This window comes from Apus apus, chromosome 5 (assembly GCF_020740795.1).
Source record: "Apus apus isolate bApuApu2 chromosome 5, bApuApu2.pri.cur, whole genome shotgun sequence".
NCBI classification, from domain to species: domain Eukaryota; kingdom Metazoa; phylum Chordata; class Aves; order Apodiformes; family Apodidae; genus Apus; species Apus apus.
This window is the reverse complement of record NC_067286.1, coordinates 66,387,931-66,411,616: the sequence shown is the minus strand read 5'-3', so window position 1 is coordinate 66,411,616 and position 23,686 is coordinate 66,387,931. Positions and strand designations below refer to the sequence as shown.

The 23,686-nt window shown below is 46.9% G+C and overlaps 2 protein-coding genes across 2 annotated transcripts in view; both read right to left on the bottom strand.

The window, feature by feature from the left end:
- The window catches only part of LOC127385746 (uncharacterized), a 47,099-nt gene extending 30,574 nt beyond the window's left edge, over positions 1-16,525 (bottom strand). Inside the window, exons 1-5 of the mRNA XM_051621819.1 lie at positions 15,728-16,525; positions 11,730-11,879; positions 9,897-9,984; positions 6,306-6,788; positions 5,513-5,612 (exon numbers count right to left, since the gene is read on the bottom strand). The gene's annotated coding sequence lies outside the window, so the exon portion shown is untranslated. The remainder of the gene's footprint in view (positions 1-5,512; positions 5,613-6,305; positions 6,789-9,896; positions 9,985-11,729; positions 11,880-15,727) is intronic.
- Positions 1,950-13,442, bottom strand: LOC127385867 (translation initiation factor IF-2-like). Its single transcript, XM_051622046.1, has 7 exons — positions 13,436-13,442; positions 13,238-13,387; positions 13,065-13,111; positions 12,829-12,959; positions 12,387-12,684; positions 2,959-3,006; positions 1,950-2,761 (listed from the first exon to the last, which is right to left on the bottom strand). The coding sequence occupies exons 1-7, from the start codon at positions 13,440-13,442 to the stop codon at positions 2,099-2,101; spliced, it is 1,344 nt and encodes a 447-aa protein (XP_051478006.1). The 3' UTR covers positions 1,950-2,098.
- Positions 16,526-23,686: the final 7,161 nt, after the last annotated feature.

The following is a 23,686-nucleotide window of genomic DNA, read 5'->3' as shown; positions in this document are numbered from 1 at the left end:
GCTATGGCTCCAGCAGCCTCTCCCAGGTGGCTCCAGCCACCCCCTCTCAAAAACACTATGAAAATGGCCACCTTCCCCTGCTGAGGGCTGCTACTTCACTTCAAATGCTCCATCTGCACCCCAACAGGCACAGGCAGCACAGCAACACAAACCACAGGCTCTCCTTGCTATTCTTCTCCCAACCCCACACTTGCTACAGGCTCCAGAGAGAGCAGCTCCAACCCAACAGCACAGAGACACAACACACAAACACAAAGGATGTGACACAAGCATGAGAGGAAACTCTCAGCAACAAAAAAACTCCTTCTCCAATGCAGATGCCACCAGGTGGCAAGACATACAGGACCGCAAGCATGAGATGAGTGTTGAAGAGTCCAGAAAGTCCCTCCTTTCGAGTTGTGAGCTTCAGACAGGACCTCCTTGGTTTCTCAGCTTCTTCTCAGGGCAGAGCCTAGGTGCAGCTGGATCCAGTCTTCACCTCCAACCTGAGAGAGAAGCTCAGACCCTCAGTTCTGCCACAGAACCAGTTTACTGCAGCTCGAGCTGGGTGCTTCCAGTCTTGCTCTCTTCCACTTGTTTCTCAGCTGGAAAAGTCTTCCACATTCTGCTTTTGTCCAGTTGCTCCCACCTAACTTTCAGTCAATGCATCTTCCCAGTTCAGAAGGTCGTCTTGAGTAATTATCTTTCCCACATCTTGTTTCCATATTATTACAGCTGGTAGAGTCAAGGTCTAACTAAGGCTCATCACAGGAGTTCAGCGAAAGATTAATTAGAATTGCAGCCTAAGGCCTCATCACTCCAGACACTCAGGCTAAGTCAAGTCACAAGTCCAGTCCAAAGTCAAGTCGCTTAGGTCAAGCAGTGGTCAGTTTGCACAAGTCTTTAACAGGCATGCAATTTGAACTGATATCGCTTTAATTAACACATTAGTCCCAATATTCCTATACTCAATTCACTTGTGATTTCAGCAGTAAGGCAGCCCTAAGGCAGCCCCAGAGAAAGGTCAAACATGGCAAACCGTGACAAGAAGCTACAGTCAGAACTGAAGCAGACGGATGCACGAGAAGCCTTGGCAAGACCCAAGAATGCAAGAACACAGGGAAGAATGCCCAGAAAAAAAAGAGATTCTCCCTGTGAAAGAGAAGCCTCCAGAGCGGGGCTGACGACACCGACCGCAACACCGGCGCAAAAAGAGGATCAAGAGGAGACACCCGAGTCACGAGGCCCAGCTGGGCTTTTCAGTTCAGGCAAGAAAAGCAGCGCCCCACGGGCACTACGAGAGTGAGCACAGATGATGCTCAAGACCTAAGGATGGGCTGGCAAGGCGAGTGCTGTGCTCCTGGAGCACAAAGAGGAGACTGGGACCCAAGGAGGGTTTGAGACACAAAAGACAACAGACCACACAAACTACACCATGACACACGCAGGCTGGAGCTGCCCTGCCTGGCACACGCTGACATCACACTGAAGAGTAACCCACTGCCTTTACCTGCCCAAAGGGACAGTTCCCAGACAGCCCTCTCCCCAGCTCTTGACTTTAAAACCCCTCCCTGCAATTCCCAACTTTGGTCCCCCCCAGCACCCATCCCTCAACTTAGCTTTCAGGGGCCACAAGTCTCAGGACATCCTCCTTTAAAGAAAGCTCCACAGTTCATGAACTCCACGAGTCCCACAGTCAGCAGGTCCCTCATCACCTGCAAAAAAGAAAGATGCACCACAGAATGTTAAACCACCTTCTCACCCCAAAACAGCCCATATGAAGTTACCACCAGCAGAAAAAGCTGCAGGCAACCAACATCCTTCTGACAACATACACTGCTTACCCAGAGCCTCTTGCACAACACGGGTGCCCCTGTTCCAAGGAGCTTCAAAACACACTCAAACAGCTCTAAAGCTCCACCAGCTGCAGCCCCAGCAGAGACCCCAGCCTCAGCCCCCCCACCCCGGCACAGCCCCAGAGCAGACTGAGCTCCCCGGCCACAGGCGGGGGCTCATATATCCCGGGCCCCGCCCAGGGCCCTCCCCACAATCCCCTGGGAATAGGGGCAGCTGGAACACCAGCTGGAATTAAGGGCTGGGGGAGCAGCAGCTGGTCCTGTCACCTGCCTCTGGGGACACGCCCCGGGGCGGGGACGGAAAAGACAGCAGTGAGGACCTGCCCACGAGAAACCGCCCGTGGAAAGATCTCTCGAGGACTACTCGGTGAAGAGACTGATGAAAGGGATCTCAGAATTACTGGTCTCGCTGTGTCAGAGCCGGGCAAGATGCAAACGGGCATCCCCGGGGCAGGAAGGGGCAAGCGCGGCCCCGGAGAGGGAAAGCAGCAGCGGTGCCCGCCGCTCCCGCAGCTGCCCCGGCCGGGCCCTCCTCGCGCGGGGCTTCTGGACACGCTCCGCGGGCAGCGGGCGGGGCAGGAGGGGGCTCGGGGAGCGGCTGCAGGGGAGGGGCTGGGGCTGCCCGGGGCGAGCGGGGCCGGGGGAGGCTCAGGGGGGCTCTGGCCGGGCGGGGAGGTGCCCGGCGCCCGTGCCCGGCGGTGTCCGCCCCCTGCCCCGCTCCCCTGCCCCCGCTGCCCCGGGGCTGCCCCGGCCCGGCTGCCCCCCAGCGGAACGGGACCTGCCGCCGCGGGCGGCTCGAAGCGGCGGGGGCGGCGGCAGCGACGGGGCAGGCGGGGACAGCGACGGGGGCGGCCCCGGCCCGGAGCGCCCGGGGTTCCTGCGAGCCGGAGAGCGGAGCGCAGGCTGCACGCTGGCACCTCGCTCGTCTGTACAAAAAGGGAAAGAACTCAAACACGCTGACACTTATATTATCTTAATCCTAGGCCACTGGTTTAGTCAGTCAAAAGGACGTGTACACGCACACGGTCATTTCACTTCTAAGTCTACAGCAATGTACATATTCTGTAAAGATTTTTTTCTCTTCCCAGTCCCTACAAAACACCTAAGTTAACGAGCTACTTACTGCTTTGTCACTGTCTGCTAGAACCAAAGCATCCCCTTGGCACCTCACCTAGCATGTTAGGTGACAAGACATCACGTGGGGGCAAGACATGCCAAAAACACACAACCTTTTATCCTAATGAACAACACACACAATCTTTCTTATCATTTAAATAATCTCCCTGCATATAAAGCAAATGGACATATCCTGGCCAGAATTTTCTGCGTAGCACCAACTGACACCTTGTATGATCAGCTATAACCTCCAAAGGAACTGAACTGTGAACCCTTCCCATGGTCTCTCTTCAGGAAACCTCTCTTTTTCTTTTTTATATATTTATCCCCTTTTAATGCTGGGGAGAGTTGGTATTTTAAATGTTTTGGTTTTGTTGTTTTGTTTTTTTTTCCTGCAGGCTTTTCTGTACCTGTGTCCAAGGCAAAAAAGGTCCTCTTTATTAATATCCCAGAAAAGGGTGTTTTTACACTCCAATCAAAAAGCATTAAAATACAAGACGTGCTTTTTAGGGTTTTAACATATTTTCAATTCAACAATCCATTATAAAGAGGATATACACAGAAAGAGATCACTATTTCACCAGCAGCTTATTGGCTAAACACTCCTTGTACACAGTGATAACCAAATGGAAAACATATTTATTGCTTACCCCTACCAATGCTACCTGTTTCTAACCAACTTGTCCTCACAGATTTGTCTCCCACATTCCAAACACGACAGCATTAAAGATGGGGTGGAGTTATCATGTTTTGATTGTTTCTTTAAGCAGAAACCCATCTCAGTAATCAAATATTTCTTATTTTCTTTCTCATCACTTCCTCTAACTGTCAGTCCTGTGTCATTTTTGTAAATATAAAACTGCTACAGAACAAAAGGTTTTGTTCTCCAGCCTTCTATGGATTCTGACAGGGAGTTAATCTCCTAGGAAGGAGGTAATCTTCAAACATTTCAGAAATACACAGCAGTTGAATCGAGGCCTGAAAAAAGCCTATGATACCGCACTTTACGTTGTCATCATTTTAATTATTAGAAAGTCTACAGCAGGCATTTTAAAGTGATGCTCATGCTTTTCTCAGAGTCTTGTTCAGCTGTGCTCTGCTTAACTCAGGAACCCACCACACGTTGGAGACATACTTGTTGCAGACAAAAATTCAACAGGAATGCAACAATACCAGTCATTTTAGAAGAGACCCACCTGGCTGCATAGAGACAAGATTCCTGAGTCAAGATTTCATGAACTTTCACTATTAAACTTCACTTTAAGAGTGGTCACTGACTTGGTGATGAAGCAAATATTGCCTAAGAGTAACTCAAAATTGCTGGTGCAGAAGGCTGAGAAGCCAATGTGTTATGCAGGCATTAGAACAGAAATACTAATAGAAGAGTCATGCAAATCCACTGGATACAATGCTACAGGCAGGCTCCTAGAGGCCTTCAGAAACTCTCAGTATCAATTTGATTAAAACAAAACAAACCTACTTTGAAGAAGCCTTGGAAGGTAGTATAACACTGATTGAAGAACCATGTGAAAACAAAAGCTGAGGTTTCCTCATCTAGTGAAGGAACCCCAAGGGCTTCATTACGAACAAAGTATAAACTACATCACATTAGATGGACACTATGCAAAATAATAATAATAATTCAAGACTTCATCTATGTGCATACAGTCAGATGGTACAACAGGGAAGAGTTTACACACACGTGTTGACTCTTTAAGCAACTGCCAGTTGAAAAATGTGATTCTGTAGCATCCAAGAAAAGAAACTAACCCTGAACAATGAGGATTTAATTCAAGAAGTGACAAGCCATCATCTGAATAATAATGTCCTTGACATAACTGGTTTCCCTTTGTAGGACAGATACTGACCTCAATGACTCTATAAAGAAACATCTGAAGTTTTCTATATACAATCTATGTCATTATACTGAAATAAGCAGACTTCTTTGTTTATCCATAAGAGGTAGCATAATCAAACAGAAATCTATGCCAATGACGTATTTTTATATCTGTTCCTGAATAAGAAGGTTTTAACAATCAGCAAAATAATCTGAATGCAAACTATGGCACTAGATTAAACTAATACAGAGAGCTTAAAGCAGTGCACAGTAAATAGAGAAATTTATATTATACTTACACATGCAACAAGGACTATAAACTAAACTGAGGGCTGCATGGTATTAACCAACGTGAATTCATATACTATTATCTAAATTCAATCAGTAAAGCCAAAGGCTACTACAATTTTTTTTCTCATATACATTTATCAAATTAGCATTGCTTTACTTTGGATTAGTTACTTTAAATCCAGTAGGAAAGCACAGGCAGCTCTAGAAAAAGAAAAAATAACCACTAGCAACAGATACAAAAACACCAAGTTGCCTTCTCTTAAACACTTGTATTCAAGACAACTGATAGGGTATTTCATTTTCCCCACCAGCATTAAAGGCCTTAAGATATTTCTGAGTAGCAAAAAAGTTAGTAAATTCTAGGCTAGGGAATGCAACTGTTTGTACTATAGTCAATCTATCATGATTTGTTGTAAAAAAAAAAAAATCTTACCACAGCTTCGGCTGAACTTTCCTGCAAATCCCACAATAATATGTTATTATCAGCCAGCAAAATAATCTTTTTACCGCCTCCCATTGGTTCCCACATAACACTGTAAAACAGAAAATGAAAAAAACACAGCCTAATATTAAAACCAGTCAGAATTTGCACTCTATAGGCATTTTAACTCAGTGATTCTAACCTGTCACAAAACATAAGAAAACATATTCCTTATGGTTTTCTTCAGCTGAAATATATCATGTATTTTAAATGCAAAATCTGCCTTTAACTAGCAATCCAGCCCTTCTACACATACTTAATTAACATTATTGCAGCACTGGTCACTTAAAAGCTGTGTGATACCAAACTCAGACTTGCTTGTGCCATCTTTCAGTCAGTGCTAACCTTCACGTTACATTCTTTCTCTTAGGTGCTGTCCCCTCCAAATCTGTCAGAAAAAGGAATGCCACCCAGCTTCCCCAGATGCCAGCCTAACTCTAAAAAGGGAACTTCTCTAAATCCTCACTCCCTTTGTCTTCCATTCTGCATCTCGGATCACACAGCAATCATGCAAAGCAAACAGAGACGAGTCATTGCAGAAGTGATTCTGCATGCACACACACAGAGAAGAAACAGTCCTTCACATACACTCGAGTGCCTTAGCTTGAAACCTCAAGGCTCTCAATAAGTAACACTGTGCATCTTTTTTGAAGGTGCACCAAAAATTGTAGGCCTCAGAGCTTTGATGCAAACCTCTTCTAATTCAGCAGCTGTCATCGTCACTCAATTAACACGTACTTTTTACCTGTGATTCACCAGCTTGTTGCTCTGTGAAGGAATGCAAGAAATCAGTCCCCATCTCTAGTTCTGCCTGTGAGAAGCAGCACATTCAAGCCAGCCAGTACGGGCAGCACAGCCAAGTACGTGCACTATAACCCTAAGAAATTCCTTTCTGAGGTAACAGGAAAATTAAAAGAATAATACTTATTTGATGAGAATAGGTTTCCACACCCAACATTTTATCTGAAATGTTGTGCAGCCTCCCAGTTATCTCTTAGTGACAAAATATAGCTGAGACAGAGATCACAGCTTTAGCTTCAACAGCGACATGGAGAAACCTCGTGCTATCTCCAGACAAAAACTTCAGTTACTCAAAGGCACTTGATATGTTGTTCTTCTCCTCAGTGCATAGACAAAGAAATAACTCTTGTTGAAGTTTGTCAAGAGGCAAATCTCCAGACATACACTTTTCTAGTTTGTTCAGCTTTTTCATTCATCAATTCAGTATCTGCATTGAAGAGATAAAAGAAGGTTGCATGAGTAGATGCGCCCTTGGCTAAGTCAGCCCAACATTAGGCAGCCACTAATTATTTCCTCACTTGGTGCTGCACACTGTGCATGCTCCTGTTTTATCCCCAATTTGGCATTACTCCTACTTCTAAGACAGTGGGCATGACCTGGCTGGCCCCAGCTCTAAGTCATGGAATTCCATCTAATCTTATGGTATAAAACATGAGGAAAAGAGGAAGTTGCAGGCACAGGCAACTACAAAAAGTGACACCGTCTTTTTTTTTTTTTTACAACAAAAGTGAAACAACCTCAGGTAGTCAGTCTCAGCCGACAACTCTCAAAATCCTCTTGCTTCTTCTGTGACAGTGTCATTGCTTTTTACTTCTGTACTTTTAGCAAAAGAAGCATTAGATACACGACAGACAACAGCACGTGTTTGCTATGACAGAGAAGACAGACTATGCAGAGAAAACAGATCTATGTCAAATATTAACATCAAGTAGATGAAAAAGCTACAACTATACTTAAAAGGGTGTGTTTGTTGACTCCTCAACCACTGAACTTTTCCCTAAGGCAACAGAGCAGATCAAAGAAAGGACTAGCTTCTGCATCTATCTTCTGCTGGGACCATGACCTGCATCTGTATTATGTTCTCAATCCATGCAAATTAACTACTTAGAAAAGTTCCTTTGCAATGAGTTCTCCTGTGTTAGGACAAATTCACTTCATTTAGCACATTAAGCTACCATCGTGTTTTAAAATGTGTTTTAACAAGGACATAGATCTAGAATGATTCCATTCTTTGCTTTGAAATAGGCTGTTTTGGCTGTAGTAGTGCCAATTTTATTTTCAAAAGTGTTCCTTTTTAAAGTTGCATGGTGCAACTTGGAACAACTTAGAAGCAACTGCAAGTAAGTGTAGATAATAAAATATATGAAGCAGTTTCAATTACGTGTGCAACCATCATTTTGCCCACAATAATGAGAAGTAACTAACTGGCACTGGTACAGGTATTTCAGAATTTCATATAGCTCTGCTGCACAGATGTATCAATTAGATCCTTCAAAGAAACGAAAGCATTTTATGAATACATATAACAGGATAAAAAAAATTAATGCACTACAACCTGCATGTGATCACAAGTAACCTTTCACAAGCCTGTTTTCCAAAGTGAAATTAGAAGCAACCACATCATCACACAACTGAATGGGTCACTAAGCAATCTTCAAGCTGATTCTGATCACATTTGTTCATTTCAAGTCTATAAGTCTTCTTACATATTACTGAAAGTATAACTGGCATTTGGTGTAGATAGATTTGATAGATAGATTTGATAGATATATTCTGATCAAATTTAACTTAACAATCTGGGCATGTAACACAGTAGTTTACTATTTCATTATTCAATTAATGAATTAAAATTATTCCCTCATATATGTGATTACATTGAATAGCTTGAAGTTTTAAACTTGCACAATACTAACTCCAAAAAACTCTCTATACTTCATCTTTGTTGCATCAGAAGTCTCTGATGAAGAATGTAAATGTGGAACAAACCAGCTGTGTACACATCAGTTTTCAATGATGATAATTTTTGTATTCTGTTTGTAATTAATCAGCTTCACCACTATGTATCCTCTGATAGTGCTGAAATTTTGTGAATGATGTGAAGAAACTGAAAGGCCTACCATACAATTAGTATCAGCAGGGCATGTTACAAAAAACCAAAAAACCCCTGGAGTTCAGTTTATATGCCAGCCCAGGCAACTGGCTCTCCTGACGCTATGAGAGGAATCTCTGTTTCAGCTGGATCTCCTTCCTCACAATTATATTTCTATTACTGGGACAACATAATATTAAGTGTTAAGATTTTCCATATAAAAGAAGTTATGACTGCATTTACTACATACCATTGCTGTAAAGCATATATATCAGCATCTATATCAGTTAACAGACCATATATTCAAGACCATATGATCCTACTACAAGAAGTGTCACTTTCAGGTTTAAATTCGTTAGATACAGATTTTTTTTTTAATTTATTTTTTTTTAATGAAACACTAAGGCAGAATTTTAACACGTGTATTCTGATGTCTATAGGATGACCATCATCACGACAGGGAACCTAAGTGGCACCTTAATGCAATGTGGAAGTGTAATGGTTATTAAAAACACCATTTTCACTTGTCTTTTGAGTTTCAGATTCTCTTACTTCTTGGCTTTTTTCCTTGAGACAACGTTTAGGATGCTTGGCGTATTTTTTAAATACTATTTTAAAGGCCAAGAAGATTAAGTAAAACACTTCTGGACCTCACTTCCAGAATGCACCTACCTGTCTTCAGGGTATCAATTGCAAATGTGCTTAACTTTCATCAGGTGACTTTGTTAATTAATGTAAGGAGATGTTATGCACAGTGTCTTATGTATCTTGAATAAACTTTAATTCAAGCTGAAAGCACTGTTGCAGCAAATTTGTACTGTACTTTCGTAGAAAATAGACCTTAATGAGGTTGCTCCATACTATGTAATCACACAGCAAAGGAAGAGATGACTCTTGTCAGTACTCTATTTGGAGACCTTAAGATGAAATACCAAATAAAATATAATTCCTTAAACAAACAAACAAACAAAAACAAGTCAGCAGGCATAGCTCATTTATAACAACTTTTGCATTTGTAAATTCAAAACTCTAGTTTAATATTTAGTGATAAACATCCCCGAGTTTTTGGAACATTTGCAACTTGTAAAGAAAACTGTAATTTCTCTCCATTTCCTCTCAGATGTGGTAATATTTGCATGTGTCTTGAGGTTTTCACTCTGGAATTACTACATTTCAGAATTTTGCACTTGAAATCTTTGCATTGTGGCTCACAGGAGGAAGCACATAAAGTATGAAAAAGTCTTTGGCTTAAACCAAAGAGAGCAATTACTAGGCCTGTTTATTTGCCTCATTTAAGCACCTGCTTAATTTTCTGAATTTATCTATGCTATACAGCAATTTGAGTGAAAACTCTGGTGGGTCCCAGATTCAAAGCCTAGAGGCAGTAGACAATCTCAGTAACTGAAAGCAAATAGTTATGCTTAATTTTGAAAGACATTAACTCACGCAATCCAGATAAAATAGACCTGTAGGAAAGCCCACTTCCTTTTCGCTTGCCCATAATGTCTTGGAAATCAGATTTTTGTCAAAGGTTCTATAAAGATTAGACAATTATTTCAGAAGATCTTGAGCAGAAGCAGCACAGCCTTCAGACACATGTGAGGAAATTTTAAGATTTTAGTCACAATCAATTGGAAATGCTATTTTGATCTTGATTCACAGATGAGAACTGGTATTTAGTATGTCTAAACTGCGTGGGTTTAATATGGAATTTTAGGCCTATTTGAGCATAGAATCCATAAAGGAGATGAGATAAAGGTAAGGAAATACAGGATTGGTTCTTCTTGATGCCAGTGAACAACTGAGCAAAACCAATACTTGACACACCAGACCTGGAAAAATATCTCCCCTCACTTTCTCCAGTACATGACACTAGAAACTGAAAAAACTGACAGATAATTTTTCAACTATCAGGTCTTCTTAATGGAAAAGGAAAACAGCACATAAAGGTAAACCTTAACGAAAAGAAGAAATAAAGCAGAGCACAGAAAATATTAACAAAAGCACAAGCAAGTGAAGCCCTGAAGTAGCAGCGATGACAGAGTTCACAATCAGTCGCATTTTCAAGACAGCTTTGCTTTTTACTTTTCCTTTTAACTACAGTCAAATCTCAGCTACTTACTACCTGCAATCCAGATCCATGACTATTGTGATGCACCTGTGCTATGGGTGCTGAGACACACAAAATACCTCCCTGTGAGCTACCACCTGGAATGACAGAAGCTCACACTCAGAGCCAGAGATCAACATCACACACTGCATCTCTAAACTCTATGGTCAGCTACAGCACTTTCTCTGCCCAGCATATGAAGGTGTGATGAAAGCCTAGTGATGAAAGCCACTGCTATGAGGAAATAGAATATTCAGGAAACTGAGATTTTAGGAAAAAGAAGCCCAGAGAACACGCTTTTGAATACACTCATATGTCCAGTCTTGTCCAGGAACCACCCAATAAATATTACCTTCTATTTAATTCTGGGTTGTTTTTTTGTTGTTGTTGAAATTTAATCTACAAGGCTCAAACTAGAAATCAGTGGCTAGAAATGGATGCTTGAAACTTACTGTGCAACGCATGAAAACTTAAAATCAACTGAATTAACTATCACTTTTAATGTCTACTTCTTTTTTCTGACTAACTAGCTACAGAAAAGTAACTTTTATGCAGCCAGATTTTGAGGAGAAACAGACTGATTTTAAGTCTTGTTCATTTTGATATAATTTAAAATTACTCATACCAGAATATATATGAGTTTAACAAGATTATGATGGATACCTTACACAGCAGGTGTCTGAATACAGAATCCAAAGAGGCCCTTCCTGCTCTCTTGTAAGACACTTACAGCAATATCTGACACTGATGTTGCATTATCCTTGTTCAGTTACAGTTCAGAGTTGTCACCTTTCATTCACAAAAATCTGCTCTGTTATTCCACTTTTTTTTGTTAAAATTCTCTAATAATTGTGAAAGGGACTTGCATGATCACCTCCTACACAGTATTCCTTCTGACACACAGGTGTCCCTGGGACTACAGCAGACCATGTTCTTATGGTTTCAACCCTTCCTACCCATGGAAGAAGGTCAGGTGCTCCCAAAATTATGTCAAACAACATTGCAGTTGGTCGACTATGGACTGAGCACATTGACACTTCTTTGCCCTGCATGTGCTGGGGAAGCAGTGGGAACACGTCCTACACGTGCCCGTAAAGCAAAGAACTTGCAAATACACAACAGACAAATTTAACTTTCTTTGAATCGATATAAAGGAAAGGGAAACAAACCTCTGCAGTGGCCTCTGCAGGAACGCAGCTCTCCTCGCCTTTTCTCAGGCAACGGAAAACAGCAGCTGAACAGGCACCAGCAGCAGAACGAATCCTCAGCCTTCACGTGCCACCAATCACTCGCACTTGTGTCAAGCCCGTTAGTGAAGACTGAAACAACAAAGACCGAAGCTCAACTCGGCCGCTTCTAACAACAATCGCACCCCGAGGGTCTCAAGCAGTTTTCACCCCCCCGCCGCTCCCGCCGCCTCCCCGCGCTGCGTTCCCCCCCCGCCCCCGCTCGGCACCCTCCCCTGGGCCCCGCAGCCCCGAGCCCGGCCCCGCACCCTCTCTCCCCGCCCCGGGACAACCGACCTCCCGGCCCAGCCCCGCGGGCCCGGCGGGACGCGCCGCCACGTCTCTCGGCTCGGGCCGCGCGCCACGGGGGCCGGGCGAGGGGCGGGGCCCCGCCCACCGAGGGGAGGCCTCGCCGGACGCTGCCGCGCATGCGCAGCCCGGCAGCTGCACTGCCCGACTCTCGCCAGCAGGTGCCGCCCGCGGCGCCGGCACAAGCGCGGGCTGCCCCGGCGGCTGCAGTACCGCGCTTTGGACACAGGGTGGCAGCAGAGACCTCCGCGCGGGGGGGCGGGAGGAGAAACAGCAACAAAACGTCCCCACAAAAGCACCGAGCGGCAGCGCCCGGGTCATTGTCCCGCCCGGGCGCCAGGACCAGGGACCGCGCGGCGGTGCAGCCGCCGGGGCTGCCAGCGCGCGCTGCCCGCCCTCCGAGCGGAGCCGGCACCGGCGGGGCGGGGACACGCCCGAGGAGCCCGGGGCGAGCAGCCAGAGGGCAGGGACACGCATGCGCAGGCAGACACGGGACGGAGAGGGGTGAACGGGGCACCAAGGCACCGCGTCAGCCCCGAGGCATTCCCGCCCACGCGCGGGGAGAGGGGCAGGAGAGAAAAAGCGGAAACTGCGAGAAAAAACAAGAAAAAACGAGGAAAATCGTTAAAAAGCCACTGCGCATGCGCGAACAACGCCAGAAGCCGCCCCCCCCCCGCTTTTCGTCACGTGAACTGCCCTGACCAATCAGCTCGCACGGGGCAGTCTTTATCACGTGTAACGCAGGCAGCCAATCACGTCCTGCTCTTCTGAAGTCTGTGGCGCCATTTTTCTGCCGGGCGCCGCCATCTTTTTGCCGGGCACGCCACATCTGCGCATGCGTAGCTCCTCTGCTGCAGTACCGGGCTGCGGCCAGCAGGGGGCATCAGAGACCGCTGCTACGCATGCGCAGTGTAATTTCCACTTTATTAAAGTCCTACTGCGCATGCGCCAATTTAACCGCCGCCGTACAGCGCTATTCCGCATGCGCTGATCATTTCCGCCGTACAGGACTCTACCTACTGCGCATGCGCATTCCGTCCACAACATAAATAAATAAAAACGAATTAAAAAAGGCCAAAAAACCACAAGCAAATTAAAAAACAGGCAAAACAGAACCTCTACTAAGCTATAAAAGCACCGACCGGCAGCGCCCGGCGCCGGGACCAGAGACCGCGGCACCAGCTGGGGGGGACACGCTCGAGGAGCCCAGGGCGAGGCACCGAGACACCGCGTCAGCCCCGAGGCCTTCCCGGCCACGCGCGGGGAGAGGGGCCGGAGCGATAAAGCGTAAACTGCGGGAAAAAAGCAAGAAGAAACGAGGAAAATCGTAAAAAACCTACTGCGCATGCGCGAACCGCGCCAGAAGCCCCCTCCCCCCCCGCTTTTCGTCACGTGAACTGCCCTGACCAATCAGCTCGCAAGGGCAGTCTTTATCACGTGTAACGCAGGCAGCCAATCACGTCCTGCGCTTCTGAAGTCTGCGGCGCCATTTTTCTGCCGGGCGCCGCCATCTTTTTACCGGGCACGCCACATCTGCGCATGCGTCGCTCCTTCGTTGCAGTAGCGCACTGCGGCCAGCAGGTGGCAGCAGATACCGCTGTTGCGCATGCGCAGTTTGTTTTTCTTGTCCTTAAGCTTTAGTGCGCATGCGCTAATTTTTCGATGCCGTACATCGCTGTTGCGCATGCGCGGACCATTTCCGCCGTACAGGGCTTTGCCTATTGCGCATGCGCCGTCTCTCCGCAACAAAAAATATTAAAAAACAAATAAAAAAAGGCCAAAAAACCCCAAGCAAATAAAATAACATGCCCGAATCGCGGCAGAACCCCACTCTTTTCGTCAAGCGAACTGCCCCGACCCATCAGCTCGCACGGGGCAGCCTTTAGCTCGTGTAGCGCAGGCAGCCAATCACGTCGTGCTCTCCTGAGGCCTCAGGCGCCATTTTCCTGCCAGGCTCCGCCATCTTGGGGCCGGGCACGCCACTCCCGCGCATGCGCGGCCCCTGCGCTGCAGCGCCCGCCTCCGGCCAGCAGGGGGCAGCAGAGACCGCTGCACAAGCGCTCCCGCCCGGCCGCGCCGCAGCCGCAGCCCCGCGCTGCGAGCCCGGGGAGCAAAGAGCTGCTGAGGAATGAACCGCCCGCGCTAAGAGCCGCATCCCAACACACCCAACGCACCAACACCGCAACCCACAGCCCTGCGGAGCTACAGCAACGCACATCGGCAGCGCCCTGGTTATTGTCCTTTCCCGCGCCTCACAAGAAGACACACCGAGTAAAATACTACCTTCACAGTACTTGGCTTCCCTTTTGCATTCGTTCAACCTGCAAGGCTCTGAATTTGTGCCGTTCCAGTCCCTGTCTCCGAAACTCGCTATTCGGCTTTTTTTTTAATTTATTCGTTATTTGCACCATGAGGAGGGACGTCTGCCCAGCTGCAGGGCCCAGAGGGAGATGCTGCCGACCCGCCAGGGAAACTCGCGCTTCGCAGCGAGGCAGAAGTAACGCACAAACAGCTGCCCGTCTTTCCCCACATTTAGAACACACACGTAACTGTTTGTCCACACCTCCTGAATTATCTGCTACAATGATGGAGCAGTGACAAACACTGCAAGACAGTTTGTAGATTATACATTTATGTTTCATTTATGATAGAAAAATCAGTGATAAGAGATCTCACCTATAGCTTTGATTCTGAAAGGGGGGGGGGGGGAGCAAAACAAAACCAAAAAAATAAACAATACCCGCTGCATTATTTTGTAGTATTTGTTTGTGAGATAATCCGTCCCGGGCCAATGCTCACCTGCTTCTGAAAGTTGTCCCCTCCAGACAGAAAAAGAATAGAGCTGAGAGGAATGTGACATTAACCCTAACAGGCCGGGGGAAATCGGACCGTCTGGCTTCAGGCTGGCTCCAATTAGGATTATAATCACCAAAAAAAATGGAAATCATTGCCAAACAGTGGTTAGAAATGTGATAAATACGATTGGAGCTCACGAGGAAAAAATACAAGGTTGTCAACAGAGGCTGAACGACACCCCAGCCATTACTGGCAAAGTCTTATAAAATATGGAGGGATGGCTAGGGAATGCCACATGGATTGACCGGGGCTGGGCATGGGGCTGCGGGACCGCCTTGTCATCACCTCCTTCCAGACAGCTCAGCCACGCAAGAGGTGCTGCCCGGGGCATGTACAGTCAGATGTCTATGCAAAAAATAGTATCTTCCTAGCTATGGCAACACAGCTGTTACACGAATAGGGCATGAATCAAACATTGATCTGCACGTGCTTTTAGAACATCAGCTTTGACCTTTTTGGAAAAGGATTTTGAAGGGGTGCAAGTAGCACGCGGGTTTCTGAACGAAAACCTGAAATCCCTAATTGTCATCGCTGCATTTAAAGGCTTTGACTCTTGAAGCAGTTTATGTCGCCAGCTGCAATGTTAGACATCCAGAGCTTGAAACCAGATTTCCTCACCAGGTGCTTCATCAGCTTAAAAACAAGGGTACAGGAAAGGCTTTAAAGCGTCCTGAATGAAAGGGGCCGTAACATACGGTGTGACACACAGTTCGAACCCAAACGGAACAGGGGACTCGAGCCCCGAACCAAACCCCAAAAGAGCGCCTTCGCCTTACCAGGGAACTTGCTCCGAGCTCTTCGGTTCAGGGGTCAGAGATTCTTCCCGAAAATCCCTCGCTGCCGCCTGGAGATGCTGCGATTCCCCGGATCCCTCGAGGTGCAGGAGCGCGGTCCCGTCTGGGTCGCCAAAGTACAATCCGTAAAATCCGGTGGCAGAAAGAACCCTCCAGCGCTTCACTTGAGGTCCAAAGGCAGTCGTACCCCGCTTGTCACCTATTCTCACAGCCTCGCCCCCCGCAGCCGTTCCTGTTTGCAGGTTTCAGCTCAAAGGCAACACCCTATTTCAGGGCACCCAAGGCCTCTTTAATTGTACTTTCCTGAGAATAAACTTAGGCATCTGCAGTGCCTTTTGTTTTACCCCGCCAGGCTTACCTCATTAGGTGAGTGTAGCTGCAGAAAAAGAGCTCGCCGAGGTTTCCTGATAGGTTTATTGCCATCAGCAGGAAAAGGGTCAGAACCTGCTTCATAGGTTCTGCGACGTTTGATCAAGTGTGCACAAAACAAAACCTGGCCATCCTGTACACGATCCTCACGAAGTGCCTCAAAAAGTGCAGCCTGATGTCAGCCGGGCTGCAGAGAAACGCGAGCTGCCGTTTAACCCCCGCGCCGGGAGCTCTGCGGGGTCTTGCAGAGCCCTCAGCAAAGGGCTCGTTTGCAGCGCTCGGTGCCCGGGAACCGGCTGCCCCAAAGTCCCGAGGGGCTCGTTGGTTTGATCGCTCATTGTTTTCTCCCCCCCGGGCTGGGCCGATGGCGCCAGGGAGGTGCTGGTTTGTCTGGCTGTGCTGCTGGGGGGGGGGTCTCTCCCCGAGCAGCCCCTCCCGGAGCCCCCCGGCCGCGGGGTGTGCGGGGGCAGCCGGGACCCCCGGCCCGGCCGTGCCGACCCCTGGGGAGCGGCAGCTGAAATTAACTGCATTTCGTTCAGGTGCCTTCTGCAATCTGGAACAGACCCAGCCCCTGCACCGCTCCGTGCTCTGGGAGCTGCTTTTCCCAGCGCTTCCCTGCGGGACGGGTGTCGGCAGCCGCCCCTGCCCGCAGCTGTGCCTGCAGTGCACAGCCCCCTGCCCGCCGAGGGCAGCCCAAGCCTGGAGTAAAAACTCGAGAGTTCCAGTGTTTCATAACATTCTGAAGATGATCGCTGTAAGGGTCAAAAAGAATTAGATCACCGAAAGAGTTCTTGCCTGTCTCCCAGTCATCTCCCAGGTACTGACTGGCATCATGATTCTGTTTGCATCCTGGAGTCATGTTCTTAAATAAATTGTGAATGAAACTGTCAGTAAGTTTGTGACACCCTTTCCAAGACACCAGGGGAAACACGGTTCACTTCTGGTTCCTTTACTGCCTCTTAGCAGTGTGAAAACCCTGCAGCAGGACCTTGCTGTGCCCTTTGGGAGCAGCTGCCAAGTTACTGGGCATCTTCAGAAATGAAAGCACTAGAGAGTGAAGAAATCTGTATCACTATTTGGAGTTGCAGTGTATAAAGGGAAACGGGAAAATAATCAGGCAGTTCAGAGCTGGCTGTTTTCCAGATTTGCCCTGCACTGAACAGGGCCTGCTGCTTGTTGCAAACGTGTGTGCATGGAGGAGTTGTAGAGAGGGATAAACATGTTTGTTGTGAAACCACCAGGGTTTCTAAAACCGGCTGTTCAGCCACTACACCCAGAGGCACCTCTGGGTGCTCACAGCCCTCACTGGGAGTTGCCTTTGGATGGAGAAGTCACCTGTCAGAGGCTGGTGTAACAGCAGCCCACCTAATTGGTCTAGGTGGTTTAATTTTAGCATTGATTTTATATCATTTAAATAAAATGCATTTATTTAAACCAAACCTGGCTCAGGAGCTCCCTGTGCTGTAAAAATTGTTGGAAGCTGGGAAAGTACTCAGAAGAGGCCTGTGTTCCCACACTTTCTTAACTTCTGTTAAGGCATTAACTTGAGCCCTTGCCAGAGACAGATGGGATGAAGCTTTGAGACAAACCCTCACAGATCCTTTTCTGGTGCTCTGGGTAAGGATGGGTGATTTCTGTGTACTACTGAAGTCTCTAGATTTGAAGCTCTTACCTAAACACTTCAGAAAGGCTTCAGGTCTGCCTGCTTAGGATCATGACACACAACTATCAAAGTATTTCATCCTTGCTGTATGGACAGAAGAGACCATTTGAAATGCAAGCTGGAACGTGTCCATGACTTTAAGTCTCTTTTGGAATCTATTGATACTCCTCTATAACATCCTGGAAATAAGCTCCTGAATCTAACTGTGTTGCATGAAAAAGTCTTTTGCACCTGCTGCTTCCCCAGAAAGGCTCAAGGGACAGACTATTTCCCCTCTAAGGCTATGACCTTGTATGTATCTCTGAGGAGGCCGGGGGGCAACATCAGTGATTTTATTTGGATAGAAAAAAAGTTTCAAGAGAAAAAACACGTTACAGAACGTGATGAGCCTGCAGAGGTTTTGGCAACAGGACCTGGCAGTGTGGCAGCAGCCACTGCCCATGGCCAAGTCCTCCTCCCCTGGCACCTGCTGCCTCCTGCCAGCACTTGTGCAGCCACAGCTCAGGGCCCTGGTGGCACCAGCCACCCCTCCAGCAGATCCTACCCCACATCCCGTGCTTGGTGGAACGTCATCAGCATTTGCTGTCAGGAACAAGCACTGAAAAAACCCCAAAGTAATACCAGGTGACAACTTAATTGATTGCCAAGTCAAATAGATTTGGGATGGTTAAAAGAGACACATCTAAACCACCACCCCCACCTGCTTCCCAGGCTCCACTTCACTCCATCATTACCCATCCCTCTATGTCCTCCCCCACTGAGTGGCACGCAGGGCTGGGGAACGGGGCTGGGGTCAGTTCAGAACACTTTGCCTCTGCTGCTCCTTCCTGTTCGTGCTCTTCCCTTTCTCCAGCATGGATCTGTTCCCCAGGAATACAGCCTTTCGCAAACTGCTCCGGCGTGGCTCCTTCCAATGGGCTGCACTCCTTCCCAAACTGCTCCAGCACAGATTCCCCCTTCTGATTTTTATATTGGAGAGGAAAGGAGAGTTCCAAGTGCTCTGGAGTCAGTGTCTGCTGATGGAATTGCCCTCCACTGCCAAGGGAAGCATTTACATGACGTTATCTGTGGACAGACCTTTGCCTTGCAAACCTCCTTTATCACAGCAGCTCTGGGCACTGGCTCTGTGGGGGTTAAAGCTCAGATGGAAGTCCTGGCTCCCCACCGGTTCCCCCCATCCTCCCCCAGAAGCAACAAGTGGATTTCTGTAGGTCCTGGGTGAAACACTCGGGGACACAGGATCTGCCATCAGCTCGGGTAAAATGAAATACCCCTGAGATGTGACAGGTCCAATCTCCTTGTCCAGTGCCCCCAAGACAGGTCAGGAACATCTATAGGAAAACATTTCTGCAAAACAGGAAAAGAACCTCCCTGGAGTAAGGCAATGGATCTGTATTTGCAGACTTCCTTGTATTATTTGACTTTTTATGGATTTCAGTGAAAACTTTGCCAACTAAGTATCATCAGAGTGAGCCATAGCTGATGTGCATTAAAAAAACCACAAACAAACAAAAAATTCAATAAACCAAATTAACACCACCACCACAACAAAAACCCAGCTTGGTTTCACTTTTTTAGTTTCCACAAGTGAGGAGAAAACACAACTGGCTGTTGGTGACTGGAACCAGAGGGTCCAGCTGTTCACCTCATGCACTGATGACCAGACATGTCCTTTTCTCTGTCCCTGAAAAAGGGAACACTGGAAGTGCAGATTTCTGCAGTGTTTACGATCCCGGTTTAGGACACTGAAGAACCCAGCAGCCTCAATAGGTTCTCCCTGCGGGCCTTATCGATCTGAGCAAAAGGACTTGAAATACTTGGAGAGCTGTTAGTCCTTCTAAGAAAGAAAAGAACAGTTGAAGATTTCTTGATGTATCCTCTTTGTCATTTAAACCATTTGCCAGGGGCTCCTGGATCTGCCATTTCTGAGATCATTATTAGCTGTCCTCAGAAATAAAGATACAGCTCTTGCCACCTTTATCACCTACTTGTGATACTATTTTGAGATTCCTCACAAGTAAAACAACGACTTTTTTTGTTGTGAGACAGCCACACCTTGCGTGAATTCTTTCAGGCTCTCAGAACAACCCCCTGGGGTGCACTCAGGCTGCAAGTCAACTTGTGTTTTCCTGATAAATTAGGCTGTGTAGTAAACTTCTGGGGCTTTGGGAAAGAGCAGAAGTTATGGGGTAGTTATCACTCTGACACTGTCAATATTGCAGACAGCTTCCAGGAATCCATCTGAGGAGATGCTGGTGTTGGATGTCACAGATACCCTGCACGTTGGAAGTTCTGTTAAAAAAAAAAGCAAAAAAAAAAGCTCTAAATTGAAAAAAATAGCCTGGAATTTGGGAACTGAATTATTTGGGAGCTGAATTATACTTACAGAGGTATCTGTTGCTAATTTCCTTCCTGGAGGATGTTTTTAACAGGTGACAGACACCATTTAGCTTCGCCTCATCAAGGTCACTCTGAGGGTGTCACTGCGAAGAAGAAAGATCTGCCAAGTAATTATCAGCTGTTTCACTGACACACTCTTTCAAATAGTACAGCACATGTCCAGATCAGCCTGTAGGGTAGAAATTACAGTCCTTTATATTTGATCTGGTATATGTGAAAACTAGACATACAAAGTAAATCAAATCAAATGCCTCTCTCATTTGTGTAATTTTTATTCTCACCTAATTTACTTAGTTTCAACTTACATCTTCAAGCACCTACTCTAACTCCTGCTATTTCAAGTTTTAGACCCAAGTAAGGCACTTTTGTGTACATTTAAGAAGCAATTAAGTTCTGTCAGGCTATTTCAGCAAGGAGTGCTGGGATTTTTCCAATCAAAGTGAGAGAATATTCAGGAAAACTGTTTGTCCTACCCAAAACAGAAATGAAGATTATGAAGCAGAGGCATTCATGTTTATCTGTAGAATCACAGAATCATTAAGTTTGGAAGGGACCCTAAAGATCATCAAGTTCCAACCCCCCTGCCATGAGCAGGGAACCACTAGTCCAGGCTGCACAAACCCTCGTCCAACCTGGCCATAAAAACCTCCAGGGATGGGGCATCAACAACTTCCCTGGGCAACCCATCCCAGTTCCTCACCACCCTTAGAGTGAAGAATTTCTTCCGAATATCTAACCTAAATGTCCCCTCTCTCAGTTTAAAACCATCACCCCTTGTCCTATCACTATGTTCTCTGATTAAAAGCCCCTCCCCAGCTTTCCTGGAGCCCCTTCAGGCACTGGAAGGTGCTCTAAGGTCTCCGTGGAGCCTTCTTTTCTTCAGGCTGAACACCCCAACTCTCCCAGCCTGTCTCCAGAGCAGAGCTGCTCCAGGCCTTTGGTAATCTTGGTGGCTCTTCTCTGGACCCTCTTCAACAGCTCCATGTCCTCCTTGTGCTGAGGGCACCAGAACTGTACACAGTATTCCAGGTGGGGTCTCACCAGAGCAGAGCAGAGGGGCAGAATCCCCTTCCTGGCCCTGCTGGCCACACTTCTTTTGATGCAGCCCCTGTGCTTTGCAAGGGATCAAAATATCAACTAGCAACTGCCTTTTGTGGTCAAATGAAACAGTGACACGTTGCAGCAGGTCAGGCAACTCCACAACAATCTCTGAACTCTTTATGCCCGTATCAAAGCTGCACAGCACCACATGGCAAAACTGAACCATTGGCTCTGGATTTTGATATCCTGTGTCTTTTCAGACTGCCCTGCCTTGTGTGTCTCTACCCAGTGTGTCTCCTGCTAGGTGTTCTGAGTGCCTTACTCACAGCTTAGCATTATGCATTAGCATAGTTTAAATTGCCTGTCTCCTTCATGTCATTTTTGTCTCACATAATCTTCTGAGAACAGTGCAGCCTCCTCACTGTATTAGCTATTTCATGAGGATTGCCACGGGTCATATGGTTTTATTAACTCCCTTAGAATTTATGCCTATGTTACTAATCCTGAGCATGTACACCAGGCTGTCCTGGACTTCCTGAGCCATATTTATATATATATATATTCCCTATTGCTATGCCATAGAAACATCACTAAAAACATATCCAACCTGGAACACAAGGCTGTATTTACAAGATAGTGATTCTTACGTTTCGAGTGGCTTAAGAATTCTGATTTTCTTGAAAAAATTGTTTTATAGAGTATCTTGTTATTTGGTGTGAGAATGTAGCAAAATTAGGAAGGTGTATTTTTCTCCACCCATGGAACTCCATTCCAGTTTAGATGAATTAACATTCTTGAGTATTTTCTTTATTCTTGGTTTTAAGGATATGTCTCACTCTGTGTAGATGCTGGATGCAGAAGGAAGCAGAATGAAAATCCTGTGGCTACTGAGGTGAAAATCCAGATCTTAATATTGCTCTTTTAAAAACACCTGACTACAAACTAAACACCTTTTCTCCTCCCTCTTGAATTGAAACTGCACTCTAACGTTGTGTCAGCTTGCCCTTCTTCAGAGGTGGGTGCTCCACGCCCCCCCAGCCCCGGGCCCCCCCGTGTGCCCGCAGCCCCCACCGCACACCCCTCCCGCAGCCCCCGCTGCCCGGCAGCATCACCCCGTCCCGCGGCAGGACTCCTCAGGTCTCCCCGGCCCGGGTGCCGCGCCCTCCACCCGCGCTGCTGCCGCAGAGCAGGGCTGGGCAGCCGGGGCACGGCCCGACACCGGCAGCACTATCGCGACAGGGAGCTCCGCTGCCCTGAGCAACGCGGCATTCCAGCACGGAAGCAGCACGAGCCAGCAGCTCATCTCCCGGCAGCCCAGCACCCCCGGGCAGGCAGCGCCCAGGGGTGGCAAGTCACCCGCTGGCAGCTCTCACCGAAGGGCTGCCTGCTGTCCTGGGGCACACACTGGCAGCTCCCCTTCCAGGCACGGTGCCGCTTGACAGGGGCGTTTCTAACAGCTCCCCTTCTGGCAGAACTCACTTTGAAAACCACATTTTCTACTATTCTGTTGCAAACTTTCAAAAGAGTGACAGGAACATTCTCTGCCACACCTGGGTTGCTTGGTAGCTCTAGGCTGTTCAGTGCAGGCTGTTAAACAGCAAAAAAAAGTCAATAAGCTGTCCACATTAAAAAGTGACTATTTTGACTAGTAGAGATTAGGCTGGGATCGTATTAGGCTGCAATTCTACATGTTTTCTTATGCAGGATAAACTGCCTCAGAAAGAAAGTGGCCCTAAAACTGAGCTTCACCTGAGTTGCTCGCAGAAAATAAAAATACTTGGAAAGGCTGAAATGTTTGGAAGTCTGTTTAAGACAAGTTATGGACAATTATTCTTCAACCTAAGCTATTATGCATTACATACACAATAAAAGAGGTCTATCTGACCCGCTAGACTAGCAGTAATTACATTTACAATGCTCAAAACAGCACTCATTGAGATAATGTAAACAGCACAGAGATAAAATCTGTTTTCCGGGAGTTTCTACCTTCACTGCAACTAAAGAGACATGCAGCTATTGATGCACTTTGCTTAAATAGGCCAACATAAAATAAATTTGTAGTAACTTAATCTTTCCATTTACATTTGAAAGAGACAGCTATGCAAAAACAACCCTGCAGTCCAACACAGGAGTGTAGTATTTAACAACAGGTGTGACAAAGTCAACTGAGGAAACCTGGTATCAAGGGCACTAGGTGAAAAACTGGGAAAAGAAACTGACCTGATCACTGAACCAGCTACACCAAATTGTGTGGCCTCCTTGCTCCTTCCACTGCTGCAGAACAAGGAATGAATGATACAGACTCCAGGTTTGCACAGATGGGGGGGAAGGGGTCGTGGGACCGAGACATTAAAAGATCTTATTATCTGCCCAGGAAACACAAAGTGCTTTCCCATGCAGCCTTCTCTTCTGAACCTCTTGTGTACCAGAGACAAGGGGTAGAGTGTGATGGGAACCTGAGTCTCCTT

Coding starts and splice junctions, on each gene's coding strand:
- LOC127385867 (XM_051622046.1), bottom strand. Junction 13,112..13,237: donor CCCGGCGCCGGGCGCTGCCG/GTCGGTGCTTTT, acceptor CATGCGCAGTAG/GTAGAGTCCTGTACGGCGGA. Junction 2,762..2,958: donor TAGCAGACAGTGACAAAGCA/GTAAGTAGCTCG, acceptor CTTTTTGTACAG/ACGAGCGAGGTGCCAGCGTG.